General features: G+C 34.3%; 4 protein-coding genes across 8 annotated transcripts; all 4 read right to left on the bottom strand.

Moving 5' to 3' along the window:
* Nucleotides 1–160: 160 nt before the first annotated feature.
* On the bottom strand, nucleotides 161–6657 carry LOC105434257 (cysteine dioxygenase type 1). The gene is made up of 5 exons (XM_089076225.1): nucleotides 6085–6657; nucleotides 1954–2095; nucleotides 1754–1859; nucleotides 1340–1509; nucleotides 161–504 (listed from the first exon to the last, which is right to left on the bottom strand). The coding sequence occupies exons 1-5, from the start codon at nucleotides 6324–6326 to the stop codon at nucleotides 469–471; spliced, it is 696 nt and encodes a 231-aa protein (XP_088932351.1). The 5' UTR covers nucleotides 6327–6657; the 3' UTR covers nucleotides 161–468.
* A 13-nt stretch (nucleotides 6658–6670) lies between these two features.
* Nucleotides 6671–14928, bottom strand: LOC105434228 (uncharacterized). Of its 5 annotated transcripts, none has more exons than XR_016139080.1 (7): nucleotides 13573–14928; nucleotides 11248–13333; nucleotides 10061–11039; nucleotides 9244–9819; nucleotides 8635–8832; nucleotides 8317–8416; nucleotides 6671–6809 (listed from the first exon to the last, which is right to left on the bottom strand). XR_016139080.1 is itself a non-coding variant. In XM_089076214.1 (6 exons), the coding sequence occupies exons 1-6, from the start codon at nucleotides 13723–13725 to the stop codon at nucleotides 8409–8411; spliced, it is 4011 nt and encodes a 1336-aa protein (XP_088932340.1). In that variant the 5' UTR covers nucleotides 13726–14928; the 3' UTR covers nucleotides 8019–8408. The 5 variants fall into 5 exon arrangements, 3 of the variants coding, with proteins under 3 accessions (XP_088932340.1, XP_088932339.1, XP_088932341.1); XR_016139081.1 differs by having other exon boundaries at nucleotides 6775–6809; nucleotides 8317–8427; XM_089076214.1 differs by lacking the exon at nucleotides 6671–6809 and having other exon boundaries at nucleotides 8019–8427.
* A 65-nt stretch (nucleotides 14929–14993) lies between these two features.
* On the bottom strand, nucleotides 14994–21618 carry LOC105434227 (uncharacterized). Its single transcript, XM_089076127.1, has 13 exons — nucleotides 21585–21618; nucleotides 20918–21310; nucleotides 20698–20795; nucleotides 20075–20413; nucleotides 19550–19968; nucleotides 19248–19407; nucleotides 18920–19082; nucleotides 18164–18839; nucleotides 17941–18072; nucleotides 17606–17884; nucleotides 17054–17345; nucleotides 16579–16806; nucleotides 14994–16356 (listed from the first exon to the last, which is right to left on the bottom strand). The coding sequence occupies exons 1-13, from the start codon at nucleotides 21616–21618 to the stop codon at nucleotides 16168–16170; spliced, it is 3402 nt and encodes a 1133-aa protein (XP_088932253.1). The 3' UTR covers nucleotides 14994–16167.
* Nucleotides 21527–24657, bottom strand: LOC105434255 (DC-STAMP domain-containing protein 2). Its single transcript, XM_089076123.1, is given in 7 exon segments — nucleotides 21527–22009; nucleotides 22011–22131; nucleotides 22294–22621; nucleotides 23120–23435; nucleotides 23509–23722; nucleotides 23937–24200; nucleotides 24286–24657. Coding segments are annotated over 7 exon segments (1668 nt in total). The 5' UTR covers nucleotides 24347–24657; the 3' UTR covers nucleotides 21527–21645.
* Between the last annotated feature and the right edge of the window lie 86 nt (nucleotides 24658–24743).

The following is a 24743-nucleotide window of genomic DNA, read 5'->3' as shown; positions in this document are numbered from 1 at the left end:
TATTTAATGTATTAGAGCCAAATCTCGACTTTATATATTATTTGCTGGTTGCTAATGCTGGTTTATGAATATAAAAATTTGACTCATTATAACATTATTATTGAAAGAGGAAATCCGAATGTGTGTTCAAAAATATTTGACTGACAGATGAGCTCTTACATATTTTTTCATATGTCTTTTATTTATATTTGATTATGTAATTTAACTTATTTTTATAAAAGAAACATAATGAACATTATGGTTATTCTTATATAAAAATATCTACAAATCCTTACAAGTAAATTTAAGTACTTAACAACGATTACGCAATGAAAATTGGACAATAGTACAATTCTTAAAGATTAATTTATGTAAATTGAGCATCCAAATTCAATGTAAAATGTTCCAAATCGTTTTCTGCATCTGATTAAAATATTAACGCTTAATTGGTATATCGCTGGTAATGGAGTTTCTGCGTCTTTGCTTAGACTAGTTATCCTCTGGGGTCCTGGTGTCTTGAATTTCCTGTAAATTAAATTGTCAAGGCTCAGCTCGCCGCGTGACATGGTTTGTAGGAGGGGAGAAATGACATGTAAAAAGTTTCTTGCATCGTATAGCTTTATTTTGCGCTTTTCTCTTAAAAATGTAATATTTTCATATTCTTAAAATTTGTAAAAAATACCAGAAAGTAATGGTACCCTTAGCTATTAGAAATCATCAGATCACTAGATCTAGTCGTTTCTAATAGCTGAGCAGTATATCATTATTTCAAGAATTATTTTACATTTTTACGTGATCTATTGGACAAATATCTTACTTTCTGATATTTTTTACAAGTTTTAAAATATAGAAATATAAAAATATAGAAATATTATGTTTTTAAGGGAAAAGTACAAAAAAATCAAGCTATATGATGCAAGAAACTTTTCGCATGTCATTTCTCGCTTCTGACATCATCATTCATTTCTGACTGCAGTGAGCCAAGCCTTAAATTGTTAAATTTCCGTTCGTTCATGTAAATGTATTTTATTAATTTTATTAAAATTATTTTATTAATTAGACGCAATTTGAACTTGCAAAATTTATATAAAAATTAGGCGAAAAATTTAAACAGAAATGTTCTATTATTTTGACATAAATTAATATGTAAAATTTCTTTTAAGTGATGAAGATTTATAGGAGAGAGACTTTCGTAAATTTAAATCGTGAATTTAAATTTTATCTTTGTAATGACTTTCCCAGCGTAAATGCAACTTTGGGAGGGGGGGGGTGCAGCAAGATTCTGTGATACGGTTTTCCATAGAGATAGATCGAGGATCGCGCGAGGTAAAACTTTTGAAAGATGCAAACAATTTCTTACCCGGTTCCTTCTCTCCCCGTATTTGGACCAAAATGTAACCTTACACGTAGACTTTTGTCCGGTTTGTTTGTTGAAAACCGAACAGCTATCAAACGGCGGTGAGTACAAATGCAGAGAGACCGCAGGATTCATCGCACTTGGATTTTCAACGCGATGCAAACCCAAGGAATCTTGAAAAACAGAAGAAAATATCGAAGATTACATACAGAATTATACAATTCACGCAATTAATTCTATTCATCATAAATTCGTAAGAGATTCGCAATTATTTCGCGCGTTTGCAAACGTGATAAGAAATTCGATATCCACAAAATGAGTCAAGATGTCTCGAAATTTCCAGGAAGCTGCTCATTCATATTTTTATATATTGAATATATAAAAAATTTATCGTAGTTTAATTAAAAAAAGACATACCATTGATGTAACATATCTCGTTCGTATCAAGTGTGTTCCTCTCAAGTTCCCTGAGCTCTTCCACACCGTCTTCCGTCGCGGATCCCTCGGGCCACGCGTATCTCGTCTAAGAAGCAACGCACTTTGATATCTCGATTTTGCGATACATATATGTGCACATGCGTCTAAAATAATCGATAATTATCCAGTAACTTCCATACCTCGCACAAATTCCCCTGGAGGATTTTCATCACGCAGTGCGCATTGGCATGATCGTGTATGGCCGACCCGTGACCTTCCCCCCAGCACAACACCATGAGATTGAACCTGCCATTTCCTTCGTCAACCAGATTCCTTGTATATCTGTGCGCAAAATGTCGTACATTATATAACTGTTTTTCCTTCGAGGATTGTCTGCTGAATGCTAAGTGATCAAGAGATTTTCTCAATCCCGTTTTCGTCCATTGACCTTTCGAAAATCTTGACATCTTAATACATGTGCAAATGCGCACACATGTATTTAAACAATTGTTACATATACAGAGTTTACCAGATATCCAAATATAAAATTTTTCAAAATTTAACAGTAAGTTTAAAGATATTAATTTATTTTAATAATATTATTTATATTATTTATATTAATAATATTATTACAAATTTAATTTTGTTAATTGAGAGCTAATAGATTCAGCACACTAACACAGTTATTAAATCTTGCATCAGCTTTTAAATAGATTTTAAATATTAGTTGCACCTTGGAATCGAAAACTAGTCCGGTTAGCCGATCACTGGATAAATTTCAACAAAATCACTCGCAGTCGGTCGACATATTAATCGGTGTATTAAATAGAAGGAAAAGTTGCTTTATATTAATTTTGTAGTCTTTCGAGAAATATTTCAGCTAAAGCGCTACCAACTTAGGGAAATTGCGCAAAAACTTAGGAAAATTGTGTTTTTAATTCTTTTAAAATACGATTACATAAATGTTTTTTAGTTTTCAATACGATTAAAATCTTCCGAATAAAAGAAAACAAAAAAAAACTTATTTTTGCGGAAAGAGAGCAATTATTTAAATTTGAATCGTTTCACATTGGTATAACACAACATTGTTTAATAAATTGTTAATTTTCGATGTTTCTTTAACAATGGATTCGTCCCAGTTATTTACGAGGCATTAATATAAAGTGCGCGAATCGGTGATTTGTGATTCCAGCGAATGCGAGGTGCAGCAGAGCGAATATGATTTGAAAGTTTCGATATTTCGCACGGCATGCATTTCGTTCGTATTTTTTTGTTTTTTTTTTTTTTATGAGTGTCATGCGATGTACATACATGTACCAATGTTCTCTGGATTGAGCTGAACGCAAACACGGAGAAGAGAAAACGTATGAAACGTCGATATAATCAACAACTATTCATTAGCCGATCGTTTCTGAATATTTATATATCACTGTTTCTAATTCCAAATACTAGATAATATTTTTAAATTTTCAAGCAAAATTGAGATGACTTTTAAAGAAAATATATATAATTTTTAAAGTTTCTAAAATGAGATCGACAGGTATCTATTCATTTCATTATCTCAATATCGCATTATTTAAAGAACACCATTTCATGTTCTATTTATATCTATCAAAATATCTCAAAATTTTTCAATTTAAATATATCTGAGTATTGATTTGGAATAATAGTATACTAGACGAATATTTGAAACGCCCGCTGATACAAGTACTTTTCATCGCAACGTATATGAACAAAATTATTGGAAAAAACCCGAAGGGCAGTAAAATAATTTTGTTGTATCCATTTTACATTTGGTCTCAAAAATGAAAACAAAGTTTTATATTTTATATAAAAAAAAAAAAAAAAAAAATCGTGTCACATTTTTCGATTTTACCTTTAAAAATACGTCTCTCTTCGTGTGTATTATTACATTCATAATTAATTCATAGATATATTTTGATATATCATACGGTTTTCATAATCCGTTTTCATAAATCGTTTGCCTCTCATCGATTCGCGGAATGCGTTTTACAATAATGCGTCTCTTTTCGTACGTATTGTCGCATGTTCGTAATTAATTCATAGATATATTTTAACATATCGTACGATTTCCATAATCCGTCCGCCTATCATCGGCCCGCGGAACAATACGATAACCCGCTGAAGTAATGACACCAAAAGTGTTTATCTTTCTAACTGTCTTTCGTAAGAACGATAACTGTACAGAAGGAAATTTGCCTGCCACGCGCGGCGGCATTACGTTCTACTTTGTATTTACAAAACCGGTAAACCGGGCACCATGGTTTCCGTACTTTCCCAAGTCACGTGGATCTCGGCTACTGCACACGGTAATTCCGCCTGCGTCCAAGGCGCTCATTATCTCGAGAACTCATTTTCGTTTCCTATTTACGGCTCGCCTAATCAAGTCTTTGAGAGCGTGTAGCTGTGCAATGTCATCGACAATTAGCGACTCAAATTACTCCGGCTGTTGTTATACATTGTATTTTCGAGTACAGTAACGACATAATACGCAATATAATGAAAAAACTAAGAAATTCTTGATAATAAATTGAAAGTTGTCGAGTCTTTTCGAGTTTCGAGATACGTCTATGCTTAAAATGTGAAAATCACACTTAGCAACGATCTTTGCGCTAATTGTAAGTAAAATCGTTATCTCCACTCTGAATATGAAAATACGAGTTGCAACATATTCGCCAAGATAACATTGTCGGTGGTACCTAATAATTCTAGAACGTTCTCTCTATCTCTGTCTCGGACGAAGATACGTCTGAATCGCGCGTAATAAATAAGCTAATCTAGTTATCATAACTGTGACACGTATCCTGAATAAAAATAAAGTTGGCGTCGTAGAAATTTTCTATTTAATCCGTAATTTATCTACGTATATTTCTACCGAGATAGAGGTAACGTGATTGTTAGTTTCAGTTAATGAAGCTATAAACAATTTTATTTTGTATCTGATGCATAGTGTGTCTCATTCGCCTTGGAAATTTCTATTTTCAAAGATATTTATTTTCTTACATCATTCGAACTCAGCGTTTCTTTGTAAACACGATGTCTTCTTTTTTTTTTAAGATTACATATATTCCGTTGCGTATCGAGATATATTATTTACGGGTGTCATGAGATCGATGAAGATCGAGAAAAAATTCAAGCGATGGCACAATTCCGTCACTATATTTCATATTTTTCCGTTCTGACGATCACTAACGTAAGTGGTGTCGAACAAGGTTACTAAATTTTTCTTTTCACATTTTACGAAGAAGCACTAGAGAGAGAGAGAGAGCGCGAGAGAGCGAGAGAGAGAGAGAGAGAGAGAGAGAGAGAGAGAGAAGGGAGAAAGGAGGGAACGAACGGACAACAAGCAGTCGATAACCCATTCTGAACTTCGTCATGTTAATTTCATTTCACAATTCCGCATTGCGTTGTATACATTCTATTCGCACACCCCAAATGTTGATCGGCGAAAATATTTGTCTCCGTCATTTAGTTATCATCAAATGTATATAACTTCATCCGCATTTCTCCGGAATGTCCCTAATTGACCGTTACCGTTATGCGCTGATTATGTTTGCAATAGTATCGTAATTATCGATATGTAATTAGCCGATAGCTAATGAAAACATTTCCGTATACATGCCGCAATTCTCATCGGGTATTAACATGCAGTTACATCAAATATTCAGTGGATAATTGTCAATTAGGCGTATAAGTTTTATCAATTGTATTGGAATCAATTGTATTGGATTAATTGATTTTGGTAATTATATAATTTCGTCCCTTATTATTTTTCCTATCCCTATTATTTTTTTTATTTATATTTTATTATCGCTATCATTTTTATTCTTTCATTCTCTTTCATTATTTATCTTATTATTCGATTAATATAATTTTTCATTTATTATATTTATTTTTGGATAAACAATGCAACAGACATTATGTAAAGTTTATATGTAAAAGACATTTTAATTTTTTCCAATTAATTGCTAAAATTATTAATCGATCTATTCTTTTTCGACCTATTGTTTATAATATTCTCCACGATTTATGTACAAATATATTATTACTACTATCGTATGCAGATTTTCTAATTATACTTTTTTAAATAAATATATTGTGAATTATACATATTCAATGGAACCACACATACAAAGCACTATTATAATATTTTCTATTAAAAAAAAGAATCATAATAATAATCGATATAATCGAACGCATGAGATATGAAATATAAAAAAAGAAGGATAATTAATCTTAGAAGAAGGAAAGATATAAGAGATATATAAAACCGTATTCTGTCAAACCGAGTACATAAATATGTCAGATACCTGTATCTATCGAACTTGGCAAATTTCTTCCACTCCGCGGGATCGCTCTTGTAGCTCGTCATCAGGTCCTGAACGTGATCGATATTCACATGATCCGTCTCGAAGGCCTCGTGCAGCGCATCTATAAGTTCCCGCAGGGTGGAAACTTTCTCCCGCCGGAGTTTCTCCCCGTTCTCAACGACGCGCGACGCTTTTCCGCATGGCACATCGTACAGTAGGTCCTCCCGATTGCAAATCTCCATTTTTCAGAGCCACCGCGCGCGGTACCACCTCGACACTCCTCGACGATTCTATTCAATTCGGCAAAAGTTTCTCTCTGCTTTCTCACGTGGGAAGGGACGATCGTGCGATCGCACCTCGCGGGAAGATACTTAAGCGCCGGAAAGCCGTGAATGTTAAAATGGGAGTCGTCTCGACTCGTCCCGGCTGACTCGTAAGAATGCGGCGCGGCTTCGAAAGCGAGGGGAAGAAAAGAGATTTATACGCCTGGACGTCTTTAGCTTCTCTACGCCGAGCTCTAACTGCGCGAGCGTACTAATCCGTACTACCTCACTGTCTTTGCTCGCCTACAGCCGGTACCGGTCTAGTACAACGCGGGTGCAGTCTAGTACAGCATCTTATATGCGATACAAGGTGCTCCCTACTCCGGCCAATCGTCCGGCCAGCCGTCAACATTTTGTGAATTTCTTACCGCTGTGAATTTACTCTGCACGATACTTTTCAGCCTTCGTACAAAAAGAAATTAAAGTTAAATTTATTACGGTTTTTGCTCTTGAAAAAGCGTACAAAGTTCTGTCAGTTATTGTCATATTGTCACGTAGTATTATTGTGTTTATCTTTTAGTTTCTGAAATATATTGTACACATATTGTACACTGAAGTATATTTATATTATACATAACAATAGACATGGAATAAGTCCCTTAACGTGTTATGTTTTTTCAGGGGCATTTATATTTTTCTTGTCAATACTTTTTGTATATAATAATATACAAATTTGTATATAATATATAATAATATCTTTATAAACTTTAAAGAAATATAAACATTTGAAAGCTTTTGTTTATAATTAGCATCTTTCATATAGTAAAAAAGTCGCAATTTTAAATAAATGTTCTTCTACAAAAAAAATTAAAATATTACAAGAAAATTAAAATTATAATTCTATATTAAAAAGTTATATATAAAAATATTATTAATTTTGATTTTAAATTGATAATAAAATCAATGATTAATGATTTTAAGTTAATAATAATATTGTTAATTATTTATAGATATATCTTGAGAGAGAGAGAGAGAGAGAGAGAGAAAATGGTAAAGAAAATATTACAAATTATGTGTTTAATGGATATTTCAGATGGTTCAGGTTATTAAATATCAAACAAATATTCCAAATACGTCATCATGTCAATCAAATTTTGGTATTCATCAATCGTTATCGTGTCATGTGACAATTAAGATTGCGCTCATTTATTTTCTTGAATTTCGAAGTTTATATGTATTTCTCAATATACAAATCATGTGGCTGAGCGCTTATCTCCCAGATATGACCAGAGAAATATTAGTAATCTTTAATTAGCATCCTATATCATGTGAGAATATTATGCAATTTAAAGCTCACGAAAACATCTTGATTTATAACTCTATTTTTATAACTTTAATATAGATCACAAAATATTACGATTATCGATTATTTATTTGCTGAAATATTCTATATATATATATATATATATATATATATATATATATATATATATATACGTTAAATCATCTTTTAAAAAATAATATTTGAGACATGTAGATTTCTTATCTTTGTTATTTAGAACGCTTAAAAAAAAACAAATATTTCTTGTACGTCGGAAATAATTTACAACTTAATCTAAAATTTGTTAATCATGAAATTGTCAAGGGAGATACTTTTAAGGAAAGTCAAGATATTCACAAATTGGTTTATTAATTATGAAATTAAACACATGTATAAATTGTTTGCTTAAGAAAATGTGATCAAGTTTCGTCATAAAAATCAAATAGAAGAATATTAATAAAAATATACGTAGAGGATGTTCTGAATAATTATTTAATTGCTGACTACATAAAAAATCAATATTAGGATATTTTTATTAGTTTTTTATGTTTTAAACTATTTATCTTGGAATTCTAAATTCAAAATTTATTTACTGGTCATTTGTTTGACTATTAATTATAAGTATTACTAATTCTAAACATCGTTTACCTTTCCATATTTGTTTCTTAGGTAAATAAAATTCTTTCCACCTTTGCTTTTATTCGATTCGGTGAATCATCGCACCTGTACGACGGCCTCGGTTATCTCACTGTAATGCAGCTGCAGTAAAGAATGCAATAAAAAAAAATAGCAACGGGAAGTACAAGAAAGTCGGGTTCTCATTGATGAAACGAAACGCGTCGTTAATATTTGTAACATCTCACTCAAACGATACTGGCAGTCATAGATCAGATTCTGACGACATTATATAAAAAAGCTCATAAATTAAAATTAATATCGCGCTGATATATAATTTTCTCTACTTACGTGCAAGGCAGATTCTTGCAATAATAACACTTTGCCCGTGGTTTCTTACAGCTGGATCTATCTTTTCTGCATCTGTACGACGATAATTTACAAACACAACCAATAGGTATTGATCTCTGAACGATATTTTTATGTTCGTTCTTATATCGGCAATCATTCGGAAACTTGTTTCTAGGCAATTTTTCTATTTCAGTGCATCTATAACGACATAAAAATAATATAAAAGTTTAGCAATAAATTAACTACAAGAAAATTTTAAACAACTATTTGCTATGTAATCAAAATTTATTTTTAAAAAAATATCTCTTTTTTGTCGCTCTGACTTTATTTAAAATAAATAAAAACGAAATAATTTTGATTTTGAAACTAACAAGGACTCTTGATTATTCAATTACAACAATCAAACAATAAATCCAAAAGGGCCGTTGGGAATCGGCGCGGCAAACAATGCGCAAAATTAATTACAAAACATGATTTAATATTTAGTTACGTGTGTCATTATTAAATTCCAAACATTTCGGCTCAGTTTCGAATCACCTTCAGTGTAAAATTGACGTGATGTTGGCGCTGAAAAAAAATCTTCTTTCAAATTTCGTAACAGCCACATACCTGACACGACCCTCAATTTTCCTTTCTCCTTTCTTTCTCTTATCTTGATCTTGCGGCGATCCACAACAACAGGGATTCCTCCAGCATCGTGCGCAGCATACCGAGGGTTCGCTCATCTTCCGCTGCAACTCGTTCATTACTTCCGAAAAAATATTTAGTCGTTGACAAGGTAGCTTAAATTGTTGTCGCTTCAATTTTTCGTAACAATGACATTTCTTGGCGGAATACGGCCGAAAGTCCTCATAGTTTCTCGCAAAGTACTGCCTGATTTCCCCCTTCGGTCTCCAATTGGTGACACGAATTGTCCGAGTCTCATCTGGTCTTCTAACAATCCGTTCACGATCACGAGCGTGACTGTCAACATCTTGACAGTTGCAAACATCCGATGGCAACCCGCAGCACTTTCCGATCACTCTGCATGTGCATTTATCTTGAGGATTATCACAATACAGGCAAATCATTGTCTTGCGGTTACAGCCTTCTTTGATCTTGTGGCATTTTATCAAAGCGAAAGTGGCACAGCAACACTGATCTTTTAATCTGCCGCAGTTAATGCATCTCACTTGTGGTTCACATCTATCAAATGCGTCGGGAAATGACAAAGGAATTTATAAAATTTATAAATTGCATTGTTTTCATTTCAGAATTATGATTAAAAAATGTATTCAAAAATGTATCTAATTAATAAATAATTTTCTAATTCATATTTAATAAAGAGTATTCTTATCAAATTACAATAACATTGTAAAACGATATTATAATTAATGTTATAATATATATTATAATATTATAATTAATATTATAAAATTTAACTTGCCTGCGTTTGTCGGTCATTCTCGGACAATTGCTGCGCATTGCACACCATCTACATATGCATTTTTCGTGAGAAAGGCAACAGACCGCGGTCTTTCTGCACTTACATTCTTCCAGCGTTCTACAACAATTCGTGCAGACGTTCGAGCTGATCTTTAAAGGCGATATATCACCAAATTTCGGCTCAATCTTCAAGCAACTCTCCAAATTCGATATCGGCGCGCAAGTGCATTGCATTGTCGACGAACGACAACGTGCGCAATAAATTTCTTTCCGTTCAAGTCTATTACTTTCGCAAGGACACTCCTCGAAAGTCTTATTGCGCTTTGGGCATTTAACAATTGAATATGAGTAATTATATGAATCGGAAGGTAATTCGCGTTTACAAAAGATGGATTTTTGTGGCTCCTTTCCCGATTCTTTTTGCGGGCAGGGCACATAATCTTTCGCGCACTTAGCTATCGAGCACAAACGACCATTCAGATCGGAAGATAAATCGCATTTACAAGGAATGAGTTTTTGTAACTCTTCTTCTGTTTTCTGAAGGAAATGCGAACAAACGACATGAATTTTTGCTGTTTCATCTAAAATATCTTTGGAAATTTTATCTTCATCCTCCTTTAGAGCGTCCTCCTTTGCAACGGTTTCGATGCTTGTGTCAATTTCGGCAACACTTACTTCCGATACAATTGAGTCATCTGCTTTTATTTCCGTCTTTACAGGGATATATTCTTCTGAAATTATTCTTTCTTCTAGTATTTCTTCTTGATCGACAAGAGCATCTGTGATTATTTCAGGAGGAGCAGATATTGCCTCAAGCTCTCGAGGTCTAGAATCGGTTATTACGGTTGGTGGAAAATACGATTTTTTTGCCGCAATGATACGTAATAATTTAGGCATTTTCCGATCTGTTTCTTGAATATCTATCTTCTTGTCCTTTTCAGGAATTGTAAATTCAGTTACTGGCGCAATTGGTTTTGGACCTGCAAAGATTTTCCTTGTCATTCCTACGAATAAGATTAATGCAATATCGGCTATCAATATTTTAGTCCATGTTTTTTATGTTATACTATATAACATTAATATCTTTATTTAACGCTATTTACATCATGGTATGCAGAAAATACGATTTAAGTTTAAAGTTTTGGAATTGAATCAAATTGTCAAAAATCATATTAATTTATATTTTACCTCTATTTATGATTTCTGTTTCCAATAATTTTACCGATTCTTCTGTAATATCTGCCAACTGATCTTTTATATCACTAATTTCATTGTTGACTTCGAAAGCTATTTCTGATTTTTCAATATCTTTTTTTTCAACGGTTTTCTTCTCTTCTATTTTTCCCATTTCTATTTTATCTGTAATGAATATTTTACCACGTTTAATTATATCAAGCAATCTTTTAAGTGGTTGTTGTAAAAGCGGTTCTTTCGGTTTGTCGTCAATCATTTTTATTTCTTTTAAAATCTCTCGTCCTGCTTCTTCCTTCTCTTCTTCCTTTTTTTGCATTTTCTCTTTCAATTGATTATTCTTATTTAATATTAACTCTTGCGTAATATCATTCGATTGTTGTTGAGAGTGTTTCTTTGATTGACTAAGTGATTCCATTCTTCGCTGATTAACAAAAGTCTTTGATGTTCTCTTCACATTTGTATTTGTGTAGACAAAATTCGAACGATCATAAAGTTGTGGTGGTAATGTTGTGGGATAAATATTTTTTGATAACAGTTTAGAATCTCTAATCGATTTAACAGGAATTTGACGTGAATTTTTCGATGGGTCATTTACAGTTACTTTTACTTCTCTATTTTGTTTTACATGATTAACAGATTGCTGTTTTGTAAAATTATTGAGAGTTATGTCATTTATATTGTTTAGTTTTACTTTTTTAGTCTCGGTATTCTTTTCTTGATCGTTTAAGTTTGAGCTACTCGTGCCTTCTCCTACAAGGTTATCCTTTGTGTTTAACAATATACTTTTAACATCTTGGTTGGCAAAGTTTGAATCAGGAATCTCCTTAGAAATTGTTTCCTCTGGGGTTTCTTTAGAGTCAAGAAGCGCCGTCTTGTAAACTATGACTTCTTCCGGAGGTCCTTTCGGCTCGCCAAATTCAGTCTTGCAAACTGTGATATCTTTCGGAGGCTCTTCAGTAACAAACTCCTTACAAACTCTCGTTACTTTTGGAAGTTCTTTCGCATTTCTAAACCTTGTCCCGCACGTGGTAGTGTCTTTCGAACGTTGCACCGTATTCTCGAACGTGCCTTTACACGTCCGCGTTTTTCCGAAACGTTCGCCAGGAGCGTCAAACCACGTTTCGTATACAGCTGTACTTTTGTCTAATTTTCGACTAAGAGTTATTTTTTCCGGACACGTTTCTCCATTGCATACACTTTCAGAAATGTCCTTTTGAACTCTGTCAATGTCTTTGCAATAATTCTCATCTTCTTCCTTGACAGAATTACGTGTGGACCAATGTGAAACAATGTGCTGCTCCTTTTGACTATTTTCAGGACATTGTTGCAAAAATTTATATCCCATCTGTTTCTTCTGAATATGATTTATCAAATCCTGAAATATTTTATTTCGATATTTACATTCGTCTGCGGAACATTCTTTAGAACTCCTGCCACATGTGACGCATGTGTAGATGGATTTTGGTAACCATCTGCTGTCATCAATCGAATGGCATACATTATGTTCATCTTTGTCAACGTCATCACGATTGTCATTTTTGTAGTAATTGCTTTTTTTCATATTGAAACAAATTGTATTTGACGGGAGAGTGTCATTGTCTTCGAAGCTGGGTCTCACTTTCGAGAGATGTATAATGGTCCCTGACTGCGGGAGTTTAGTATTATCATAATTGAAACTTGAGCACGGAACTATAGAATTTAACGAGTCCTGTTGGAGTTCCGTGCTGTCAGTATCTTTGCAACAACAATCTTTAGTCGGTGAAATCGTATCCTTGAACCCGATATTACTGTTACCAACTTTGACATTTATTTCCTCTTTATTGCCCTCTTCGTTCAATTTTTTCTTGTAGATTCTACACTGTGATGTTTTCTTATCACAGACGGTGTTATCATTACTGCTCTTCTCGGGTATAAAATTAAACGATTGCTGCGCTTGCGATTTTTTCCGTTTTTCTTTTATGCTGTTTATCAATTTGCACGACGACGCGCTGCTGGCGCTTCTCGAATTGGATTGTCCGGTGGTTGTATTGAAATTTGTATCTACGTAGAATTCAGGTCTTGATTTTTTCTTGTCCTTTCCCTGCATTTTAGTTAGAATTAAAAAGTCAATTCGTTATTAACAATTATTTTTATATAATCCATAATAAAATAACCATAATCACATGTTTTTATATTTCTTAAATATTTTTATATAAAAAAACCTGCTCTTTAATATATTTTATAATATTGATTGTATTTTAGTTTCGTGTTATTTATAATATTGATGTATTTAATTTCATGTATTTATATACTTGGAAAAAAATGACTTGACAAATCTACCTGACTATTGTTATTAACTTCCGAACAAATATAAAAGTTAACGTTTCCAGTCATTTTTCTTTCATTATCTGCATTATTCGTTGGTTTCGAATGCATTTTGCTCCTTTTATCGCTGTTAACTTTATTCTTTATAGGTGTTGTGCTGTCGTGCATTTTTGTGAAGTGTGAATTGCCATGTATGGATAAATTATTATGCTGCCGTGAAGCGTAGCATGCAGTTTGTCGATTGATATAAATGTTGGGCGATTTCTTAGAGCATTCTTCCAACACATGGGATCGACATACACGAGACTTTCCTTCAAGTTCTTCTGAATATGGCAAAATCGGCTTCTTCACTTCCTATTTCAAAAGAAGGTTATTTATCAAAAGAAGCTTATTTATCAAAATTTTATCTATCAATTGATTTTTTTCGGCAAGAAGCAATAGGTCAAATCAGCAATAAGTTACGAAATATGTGAACGATCTTTTTTTCGACATTCAATCTATCTTTACTTTACGTTCACATAAAAATATATGGAAAGTATAATACAGCTAAAGTATAAAAATTTCTGATTCATGGATACTTGCATCCTAGGTACCATTGAACACTGTGTCACGAGAGTTTGCACAGCATTTTTAATAGAGTTGTTGATCCGTCTAATGGAATCATTTATTTCTTTATTGATCATCTCACTCAACCTTTCTGGACTAATATCTTCGTCGTGCAATTCCTTTTGCTTTGATATATCCACGCAAGTTTCTCGCTCGATCCTGTCTTCTCCGCACGTTTCCAAAGTGCACGCGCAATTCGCCTCCGGCAGTCTCTTATCATTTTCATCATCTGCCTTATTTTCTGGCTTCTGTTCTTTCATGATATCTTCTCTTTTTCCTGCAACCCTGCTAAAGCTCTCAAAGCTTTTCTCCTCTCTGCTTTCGGCTGATCGGCGAAGACCGACGTATCGATCCCCGACGTGAAAAACTGATGGTCTTTACGTCGCGAAAGGGGTGAGCTGCATCTGCACCGCGCAAAAGTATCTTTTATCCGGGAAATATCGTGCCCTATCTCTCGAGTCTTTAAATCCCCTGTCGACCGAGAATCTACTGCTCTTCCACTCGCTTCGATTTTTAACCCTAATCGTTTCTGCCCGCATAAGCTTCTTAGCCCCATTATCGCTTCTCATGATGCATGTTTCTTTCAGCTTTGTTACTGTACAAATATATAACACACTCTTCTTATTTCTACTTCACTTTTATTTCTTTGACTCCTAAAAAAGTTTACATTCTTCGTCACAAGACTACGATCATTTAAATTCATACTTGAAAAATTTTAGCTACTTGGTTAAGTGTCACGTCATACTGACGTTAATAACAGTAACTTGCAAACGACAAAAGAGAATATTAAAACAAATTATAACGTTTCTCATTTTTATAGCGTACGTATCGAGAACAACGTTTAACATCGAGTTATTCAATTTTTAATATGAAATTTTCACCACGTTTTAAAATTTCATAGTTTTATTATTTCTATTAAAATAATCCCGCACGATTAAAAAAAATCATCAAAATTGAAGAGTATACCTATTACACTTTTTAAAACAAACCGTAATTTTATTTATTGAAAATTCATTTCATAATTTTATAACTCTGTTAAAATAATCCCGCATGATTAAAAAAATCATCAACATTGAAGAGTTTACCTCCATTACACTTTTTAAAATAAACCAAAATTTTAATTATTAAACACTTTTGGAAATGTGGCAATAATTGTTAGAAATGCAGATTGTGAAAAAAGGGATTTATCGAACTCATTCCCAAGGACTTCGATTTGCCTCTGTTGCCTCTTGCTCTCTCTCTCTCTCTCTCTCTCTCTCTTTTTTTTTTTTTTTTATTTTGATGGTACTCACGGGAAATCGAACGATACATTATTCACGTAGTTTGTTGGTCGCATTTCCGATAGTCACGACTTTTAGAATCCTTCGTGATTTATGAGTGTTCTCAATTTTCCTGCGAAAATTACATGATTGTTCTTAAAAGCTCCGTAATAGACAGCTTTTCATACTTTATATCGTTTACTTTGGTTTATGCTAATTACGTATATTAATTAATCGTTTTAGCTGCAGCAGTGTTCAGAAACCACCGATAAGAAAATTGTTGTTTGCTTCTGATAGTCGCTGCACTTGTTTTCAAATGGATCTTCAACGCAGCTGCTTGTTGTTTCGGTTATGCACATAAATTATTGCACCCGCATGTATATATCGCACGAGTGCGAATAATGCGATTTTTTTTTTTTTTAATATTGTATCAGCTGATAAATATTTGACACGTTGCCCCGTATACAATTTGCGACAGATATTTGACATGCGATGATACCACTGTCAGTCGTCAATCATTTTGTAATTTTGCAACATTGCAAAATATGCCAAGTCTACTATATTCGGGCGCTTTTTTTTAAAATTTATATTTTAAAAATTGAATCTCTTTCTTTTAGACTGGACAATCTTAAATAACTTTAATATTTAAATAATAACAATTTACAATTAAAATATATTAGATAATAATATTAATCTGTGGTTACAATAATCTCATAATATTTTTTTATCACATGTTATAACACATTTAAGGAATATTAGTATTGTTATCTGTAGTTTCATCCGGCGAAGTTGAAACGTCAAATCGACGATTTTCGCAAGAGTAACTGCAAATTGATGATATTTCGCTAAATGATTCACTTTGAAATCTTCGCGTTGCTTTATATATTGTAGTACACTCGTCTTCCTCCTTTCTCTCATGTTTATCACACATTGGCTGTACACAGGATTAATTATACTATTAATTATCGAAGCTTACTGTGGGAACACAAAGCTAAACAGCCGAAGAGCGTAAATTAATTTCAAATTGTTTCGGCTTCTACATCGAAAGTCAACAGTATCAGCCGAATATCCCATAGTTAATTGTAATTTATGCGCACAAATCCACTCTGGCCGTCCTAATTTCGCTTAAATTTCTCACGAAAAAAGTCTCACTTACCTTAAACCTGTTAACAACTTTCTCCAACTCCGGTGCCGTAAATCCTCTACGGTCTTCTGTTTTCGGAAACAATTGTTTCAAGTCTTTACATTTATCTGCGCGTTGAGATAAAGATATTAGAGGCTTCCCAGCCTCTATCACTTTCTTCCGAAACTCACTCATCACGTCTTTGAAGGTTTGCGTTTCTTGATAAGGAAGGGTATTCCCCTCGGTCAAGCTCGTGGAGACCTTGGAATATATCATATCGAAACTGAGATATTTTATATCTTTAACCTTTCATTTCTTAGAGAGCGAACTGCATATATTGCTACATAAATAATTCATATTAAGAATATTTTTCAACAATCGCGTAGTAACAAATACCAAGTACATAAATCAATTAAATAAAAAAAAATTAAACTCTACCACTACCAGCAGCGGCAGAGTTCAAGAGTTTCTTTTAACTTTTAGATAATAGGAAAAGTAATTTTCTTACTGAGGTTAATCTGCCGGCGGTTTCATGAGCGTCGCATATTACAGAAGTACCGCATGCCCGATCTCTCGATCTGATACTCGACGAGGAATCCTTAGCGCTTCGAAGAGCGCTCAAAGCTGTCCATCTTCTAGCTTCTCGTTCCTGAATTAATCTTATTCTATCGTGTTCCTTCAGCTCTTCTATTAAGCCCGGTGTTTGATAAGAGGGCAAATATTTCTTCAACATAGGTACCTCCAGTCTGGTTTCGCGCACGTTAACGTCGTATTTCCTTCTTTTCATTTCCTGCGACTTCCTTTCGATAAAATTGTAATTATCACAAAGAAAATTAGTTTTAAACGTTCTAAAACTTTTACTGTTCTTTTGCATTATTCTCACTAATACATAATACGTTATATTTTATTTTTAAAGTTTTGCCTTTTGCTGCTTCCTTTACTTGTGTAAACTTGTGTAAATAATAAATACATTTGTCGTGTAAATATGTCTTATTTTCCCTGTGAGATTTGTAAGATTTGTAAGATTTGTGTATAAACGTACTCGTTACACGAATGCAACAATTTTCGTTGATCCGGATAGTTATAATCTTGACGGCGAAACATTTGTTCGGATGTTTTAAATTGTGGTTTAACATGACAGGAGACTTCTGTCTCATTTGTAGATTTTAAGTCGCGAACATTATCTTTTCCATTTTGAATATCTTCTCTATCGCGAAGGTTACATTGAGTTTGACGATTTTCAGTTAGGCCAGGAACTGTAGTAGAAATAATTTTTTTCTCTCTTCGAATATCGCCAGGACGTCGTTTTGCGCGACTCATAAAATCTTCCACCTGTGTACTATCAAGTCATCGACGTTAAGAACTTACGAATAAAATATGAGACATGTGCATTACCTGGCATGTCTTTGAGTGTGTACGTCGCGGCTGCAAATATTTTCTCGTTTACCTTTTTTATTATAAAGTTTTTCTTTAATTAATGTTGCCTTGTCGCAAGACCTTCTTTGTGATGAGCTATCATCAGGTTCCCTGTGTAACATTAATACAAAAAAAGACCCTTGTGACACGATCAAGTATTTTTTTTATATTAAAAGTCTTCCTCTCTTATCATATTTTATACCTTCGTTTACGAAGTTTACGTTTATGAAACCACCTTTCCCGTTTTCTTTCCTCGTACCTTCCTCTTGTCTCCAAGCCAGCCGCTCTGGAAATGCTCCTATCGTCGGTGTGCGACGCCTTATCGTTTCTTTTGTTTTTTTCAGATTTTCGCAGATTTTTCTGGGTGCTCTTCTCGGGTATTGCTGCAGACTTTTTAATTTCGCACGCCGGGACTTGCGTATCTTTTTGTACCATTTCGATATTCTGTCCAAATCCGGCGGATTTAGCCACCTTTGTACCGTCGATACGTATTTCCGCCGCTTCGAATCGCTTCGTTAATTTTTCCACAGCAGCTCTTTCACGTCTTTTTGCCTGGTACGTGACGTTGCGCGACTCCAAACTAGCTAAGGGATCGTACCATCGGGCTTTATCATTCGCTACCGAAGTCGACGCTATCACCTTTTCTCCAGTCTTTTGCTCTCCGGCTTCCAATCCTTGAGATTGTTTCCTTTCGACAAGGTATTTCCTCGCACCTTTCTCTTCCGCGATATTATATGACTTCGCAATTTCACCACTTTTTTTCGCTAATGATCTTCCTCGATCATTGTCGATCAAAGCTTTTTCTGGAACTTTTTGTCGATCTATCTCGCCACTTCTCGATGTTTCTTCTGTAGTGACAGTTTCTTCTATTCTTTTTCCTGGAAATCAGACAAGCTACTTGATTGAATATTCTGATCTTTTCTTCGTATAAAATTCTAAAGCAAAAAAAAAAACCTACCTTCATCTGATTTTCCCCAATCAATAGTCAATATTTCTTTATCTGTTTCTGATATTACGTTAGTTTCTGACATTTCATTACTTTGTTCTGCAACGGCATTGTCCGATTGGCAAACTTTGTTTTTAACATTGCAGGATATCTGCGACGTGCACGAGCAAAGGATCTAAATAAATCCACTTGTTATTTAGACATGCAAATTAAAATTGAGATAACTGAAAATAATTAAATGGAGGAGGATATTCCAGTTTTATAAAAATTCTATAATGTTTTCGAATAGCCGAGAATAGTTAAACGATTAAATTATTTTAGAAATAAACAAAAAGCATACATGAGTATTACTAATGATATTCCTGTCTATATCTTGATTATCGGATATTCTGGTATCTGATAAAGCATTGATGTAATTTTTCGGTCGAATACATTTTGATTGTGAATTAATCTCATCTATTTCGAAGTACGTTGTATCCTTCGAAATCGACTTCAGATATCTACAACATGAATTATAATGAGCACCGTATGTAACATGAGCGTTATAATTTAAAACGTTTATTAATTATATTTTGCATACAAATTGAAAATTTTCACGTCATAATGATATTCATCACGGATTGCATCACAGATTTGATATACCTTGGTAATTCTTTCATCTTAAATTTCTTCTCGTGAGGATGCTGCAGCTTTGCATTTTCCGTTGTCACGTGAGACTCCGGTTGTCGGCAAATCGTTCCTCGTCGTGCGCGATGCGAATCATAATTTCTGCTATAAATATTATCCCCGGAATCGTCATGATCTGAGATGATTTGCAAGCAATCTACTCGCCGATCGTGCGCCCTTAAAAGTGAGCGCCGTTCGTTCTCTTCATCGGAGGAGAAAACGGAGGATGAGGAGGAGAAGGAGGAGGAGTCCTTACGCTTCGCGTCCTTTTTCGTAGTGCAGATTCGTCGATACGTTCGTACAGGCGAGGCAGATTGATTTCCAGGAAGCATCCGTGCTATTCTATCCATGAGAGACGGTTTTCTCGTTCGCCATTCGCCGTCGCTATCGGTCGTCTGGAAGGAAACGAAAATTCACGGTAAACGATCGGCGCAGAAATTTCTGATTAAAAATAAAATGGAAGGAATATCGTACGCCAGCGAGGAAGTTATTTTATTTTACCGTTCTCCTGCCGAGCCAAGAAATTTTCGTGAGTGCAGCGAGGATTCTTTCTACGCGACTACTTCGTTTTCTTGCTTTCGCAGCGCCGTCCTTTAAGAGTAATTCCTTTGAGCCCTCGTCCATCTCAATGTGAATTACCTCTTCCTCATCTAGCTCCTCTGTGGGACAGGATTCGGTGTCCGCTATCGACGTAGACGAGCTAGAATCGTCCTTACGCGGGGAGGAGCAGGATTTCCTTTTCAACCTGGTACGAAGCCTTCTACGGGCTCTCACCACGAAACAGGATGTCGGATCCTCGCTACTCGAGGTAATCTCCTTCGCCAATGGCTCGTTAAAAATCTGAAATCACAGTGGACATTCACTGCTCAAGTGAATGTTCCGTTATCGACATCTGTTGTTAAGGTAAACTTGCTCTCTTATTAGTAACGTAATTAAAAATCTGAGCTTCAATTAAAATAACTCAAGGAGTCGATAATGTATTTATATTTCATAGAATAATTAATATATCAAATGAATAATTAATATATCAAAGATTCTATCACACAATTAGTCACCAAAGTTAAATTTGCAATATTTTATTACTTCTGTAAAATTAATTAAATATTTTTTATGCGATATCTAACTTGAATCGTAACGTCTTCTCTAATTTTTTGCGCTTCGATATCTTTGAATGGGACTCTCCGATGCTCGACTTCGATTTCTCTTGATTCTTCCTGATAAGCTATTATATGAATTAATGATTATTTTTATGATGATTTATTGATGATATAAATTATGCATTTAAAATAAACGTACGTTTGTAGCATAAATATAATGCAAAATGCAGATAGATAATGTACATACTATAACTGTAAACCGAAGAAATGCTTTCATCAAAATCATCATCTGTTTGCACAGCTTCATCTTTTTTTTCTACGAATATTCTTTCAACCTTTTCCTCTTTTCTTTCTTCAGATATTCTTTTTTCCGGTATTCTTTCTTCCAATATTTCTTTTTCCGGAATTTCTTTTTTTTCAGGTATTATTTCCTCTAATATTATTTTTTCTGGCACTTCTTTTTCTTGTATTATTTCTATTTCTTCTTTAGGTTCTTCTTCTATAATCAATTCTTCTTCTTTCTTATCAATATCTGGACTTATTGGTACAGGTTCTTTTCTCTCGATTAATTGATCATCCGATGAATCTCTGATCCAATTAAAATGTCCAATAAAAAGTGCAAATATATATATATATATATCTCATATAACATAATATTGCAATTATATTAACAATAGTTTTAATAATATATTATGAGTGTAAAAACGAATATTTGTTGAAATCGTAATAAAACGGATGTTCGATTCTTTTCGATGAATATTTTATTCGGAAGGACAATAAATTATTTTTTGTTACTCATAAACAAAAAACAAATTTAAAAACAGCTTCAAAGAAAAAATACAAAAATGCATATGTCATATTTTAAATATATTAATATTTATTGCCCGTAATATGTTACGTTATTAGCATATCACATTTATTCTCGTATTTTATCGTGAAATCTCTCATTCGGGATGCGGCATTTATCATTGGAGCTCACTTCTCCTCACTAATGTCCGATAAATCACCATATTCGATGGGCGATCGGCAGATCGTGCAGAGATTCTGCAAGTCCGCGAAGCATTGGATGCAGAACAAACCGACGCAACCTGGCGTCACGCATTTAACGTGCGGTTCCTGACCGGGACGTTCCACGGCGCCACACAGGAGACACATGTTCTGCTTTCGAGGGAACAATTTGTTCAGGAAAGGGCAGATCGCCAGGCATCGCTCTCTGAATGTGACTTTCTCAATCATCTCGCCATCCGCCAGGCCGAACTTACGGCGCAACTGGCGCCGTGCAAATTTCAGAAAATTTCCTCTCGATCTGCACGAATCGCACCCATTAATTAACGCGACTTGTATGTTTGAAATTAATATCGAGCAGAGTAAACGGAAGGAAACTAAGTGACAAATTGAGAACAACTGGGAAGTTTAATTTTAATGAGACACAATATTTGAGAAGAATTTTTAAAACGTTTACTAACTAAGAAAATTTTAATATTCTGTTGAAAGTGACGAAGCGTACTTTTAATGTAATCAATATCTCGTCTTGAATAATAAATACCTTTTACAGTGATGCAGCCCGAAACTTTGTAGAAAGTAACGTAATCTGATAAATCTGCATTTATCGGTTATTTCATTAGCTAATTAAAAGCTCATACCTAATTATATGATTATATAACCAAGCGGCTCTTTGCTTGGCTCTTTCCGGATGGTATTTACACATCACGATATGTCGCAGTCTTAATCCATACGGCTCAAATATCGCCATGATCCAGCAGAAAGCGATCAGTGTCGCGATCTGCGTATACCGGTCCATATCGGGAGGGCTGGGATTTGGAAGACAGGGCACCACATCGATCTCGGTATCCTTCGCATGCAGCGAGAAGGCTTTCACGATGCTTCGATAAAGGTCGGCGAGATAGCCGTTACCAGCCACATGGACGCCCACGAAATTGGGTCGTTGGACCTGGAGATCGATATATACGTTCCGCCATTATATTACCTTCCATTCTGATTATTCTACACCGCGGTATACGTTTGACCACCGATTGTCAATATTCCTATACTACATATAACAAACTTGTGGTTCTAAGCTAACAGAACGTTCAATTAATTCATTCTGCGAAATATACGTGATTTACGTTAGACATGCCTTTCCCTTGCCGATATTTCCCCGATCCAATGCAAATATAATTAAATAATTGTGTTCATTAAAAAGATTTTTAATATAATATTAATTTTATTGTTATTATATTAAAAATTATTATTAGAAAATAAAAATTAAAATATTTAATTATTATTATTAAAAAATTATTATATTTTATATTTAATAATAATAATTTTTAATAATTTTTTTGTTTAAAAGATTTAATAATTACAAGTCTACGTAGATAGGAAAGGGTTTAAATGTCATAGATAATATTTTCGAAATAAAAAAATTTTATTTTCTAAGTAATATTTGTACCTTTGTTTCAATCCGCCCATGATATCTAATAGTACTAAGGATCCAATAAAGACTGTAGTCCGCCATCATATGGATACATATTTTAAACGTTGCTAAACTCAAAAAGACGATGGATTTCGCGAGCTTTACTCTTTCTACCTTGATCAACATGATGGACGTTAGTGGGATGTATTGATTTTTCTCACGACGGTTTAGCGGTAAAATGGTCTCCTTATACTGACGTGTTCTTATTAAATCGATAGTACGCAGATCATCAGTTAGATATCGATTGTCAAAACGTTCTTTCGTCAGCCACTTGTGTCGATAACGCAAAATTCTGAAAATAAATCAATTCGGAAAATATATCAGTCTTTTGGAATTATTAAAATGACGATTATTTTAGATCTCACTTTAATAGCATGTAGAAAATAAAGAAACTGGTCATGAAGCTCATCCAATCAAAAACAGCTAGAAATCTATCGGTCCTCGACTGTACCTCGGTAATTATACCAGTCGATACGTCTTCAATTGTTTTACTTTGATTCGTCTCAAAATGGAAAGAATGCGAGAATTTCAGTTTAACGTAGAACATTGTCTTTATGTGGTCAGTGAACCTTTTGATTTCTATATAAGCAAGAGATATTAAAGAAATACAGAATTGCAACGATATTATATTGATGCAAAAAATTTGATGATAAAATAATTTGTAAGTGTTTTAAAATTCTCAATATTTACAGAGGTATGAAATTTTTTTAAAAAAATTTGTTACGATAACACATTAACTGTTCTTCCTGAAAAAAAACACAAGAGAAATTTTTATCTACAACTCTCGACGTACTCTTTCGTACAGCGTTAACTATAGTATCGGCGATGTAAGACACGAGCATGCAGATGAAGTCTAAAGGTTTCACTATGTAACACAAGGCGCCGACGATGTACGTCAAATTGCAAATCCCTCCGAAAAGGGGGCCAAGCTTCGCCTTGCAGTCTGCTACCGCACCTTCGAAGACTCTCTGACACCTGTCGAACGGCGTACCCAGCTTTTTGTTGCAGATATTCACGACGTTGCCGAGCCATTTGAAAACCGATGTGATCACTCTCACTGAAAGATAAGTTTTTTTTCACGAAGTTACGAAGATCGATTATACGAGCGAAGCCAACAGGGAGGAAAGAACGTTGATTCTCACGTATACTAAGCACGAGTCTCTTGATAGCCATGAGAGTCCGCTTAATCTTCTTCACGACCATCTTCACCGTCTTTACTACTTTCGATATCGCGTCTCTCAGCGCGTAGAAGGGCTCTTTTATTAAATCAACTACGCTTTTTACGGCTTGTTTCAATTGCTCCTGCGTAATTTACATTAATGGTGACAGTTCTAAATAACGATGACAAATCGAAAAGAAATGATAAAATCTTACGGATACGAGAACGCAACACGAATACGATTATGGAACTAACGGCCTTTTGTCGTGACCAAACAAAAGGTGAACTAGAACTAAGAATATGTAGATTCAACCATTCGACATTGTGTACAGACGTAAGTGGCACACGCGAGTAAACTCACCTGCAAGAGCTTACCTGTCCGCAGGCTAAAGACTCCGAAAGGACGCTGATATTGTGCAAAATATTCTTTGCAGGTCCGGT

This window comes from Pogonomyrmex barbatus, unplaced genomic scaffold (assembly GCF_055798465.1).
Source record: "Pogonomyrmex barbatus isolate J1 unplaced genomic scaffold, ASM5579846v1 scaffold2, whole genome shotgun sequence".
NCBI lineage: Eukaryota > Metazoa > Arthropoda > Insecta > Hymenoptera > Formicidae > Pogonomyrmex > Pogonomyrmex barbatus.
The sequence above is the reverse complement of the archived record's forward strand: the minus strand, read 5'-3'. Positions and strand labels throughout refer to the sequence as shown.

Bases quoted from the DNA above. Each gene is read 5' to 3' on its own strand.
- LOC105434257 (XM_089076225.1), bottom strand. From the start codon at position 6,326: ATGGAGATTTGCAATCGGGAGGACCTACTGTACGATGTGCCATGCGGA. The intron at 1,860-1,953 runs GTATGGAAGTTA...GTTGCTTCTTAG, and splicing joins TCCAGGGGAATTTGTGCGAG to ACGAGATACGCGTGGCCCGA. The intron at 505-1,339 runs GTAAGAAATTGT...TTTAATTTACAG, and splicing joins ACGGGGAGAGAAGGAACCGG to GAAATTCAAGACACCAGGAC.
- LOC105434228 (XM_089076213.1), bottom strand. From the start codon at position 13,725: ATGCACGACAGCACAACACCTATAAAGAATAAAGTTAACAGCGATAAA. The intron at 9,820-10,060 runs GCAAGTTAAATT...CGCATTTGATAG, and splicing joins AGAATGACCGACAAACGCAG to ATGTGAACCACAAGTGAGAT. The intron at 8,417-8,634 runs GTAAGTAGAGAA...GCTGCATTACAG, and splicing joins TGCAAGAATCTGCCTTGCAC to TGAGATAACCGAGGCCGTCG.
- LOC105434227 (XM_089076127.1), bottom strand. From the start codon at position 21,618: ATGAGAGATTTCACGATAAAATACGAGAATAAAT. The intron at 20,796-20,917 runs GTATGTACATTA...TTCATATAATAG, and splicing joins TTCTTCGGTTTACAGTTATA to CTTATCAGGAAGAATCAAGA. The intron at 20,414-20,697 runs GTTAGATATCGC...CTGTGATTTCAG, and splicing joins GAGAAGACGTTACGATTCAA to ATTTTTAACGAGCCATTGGC.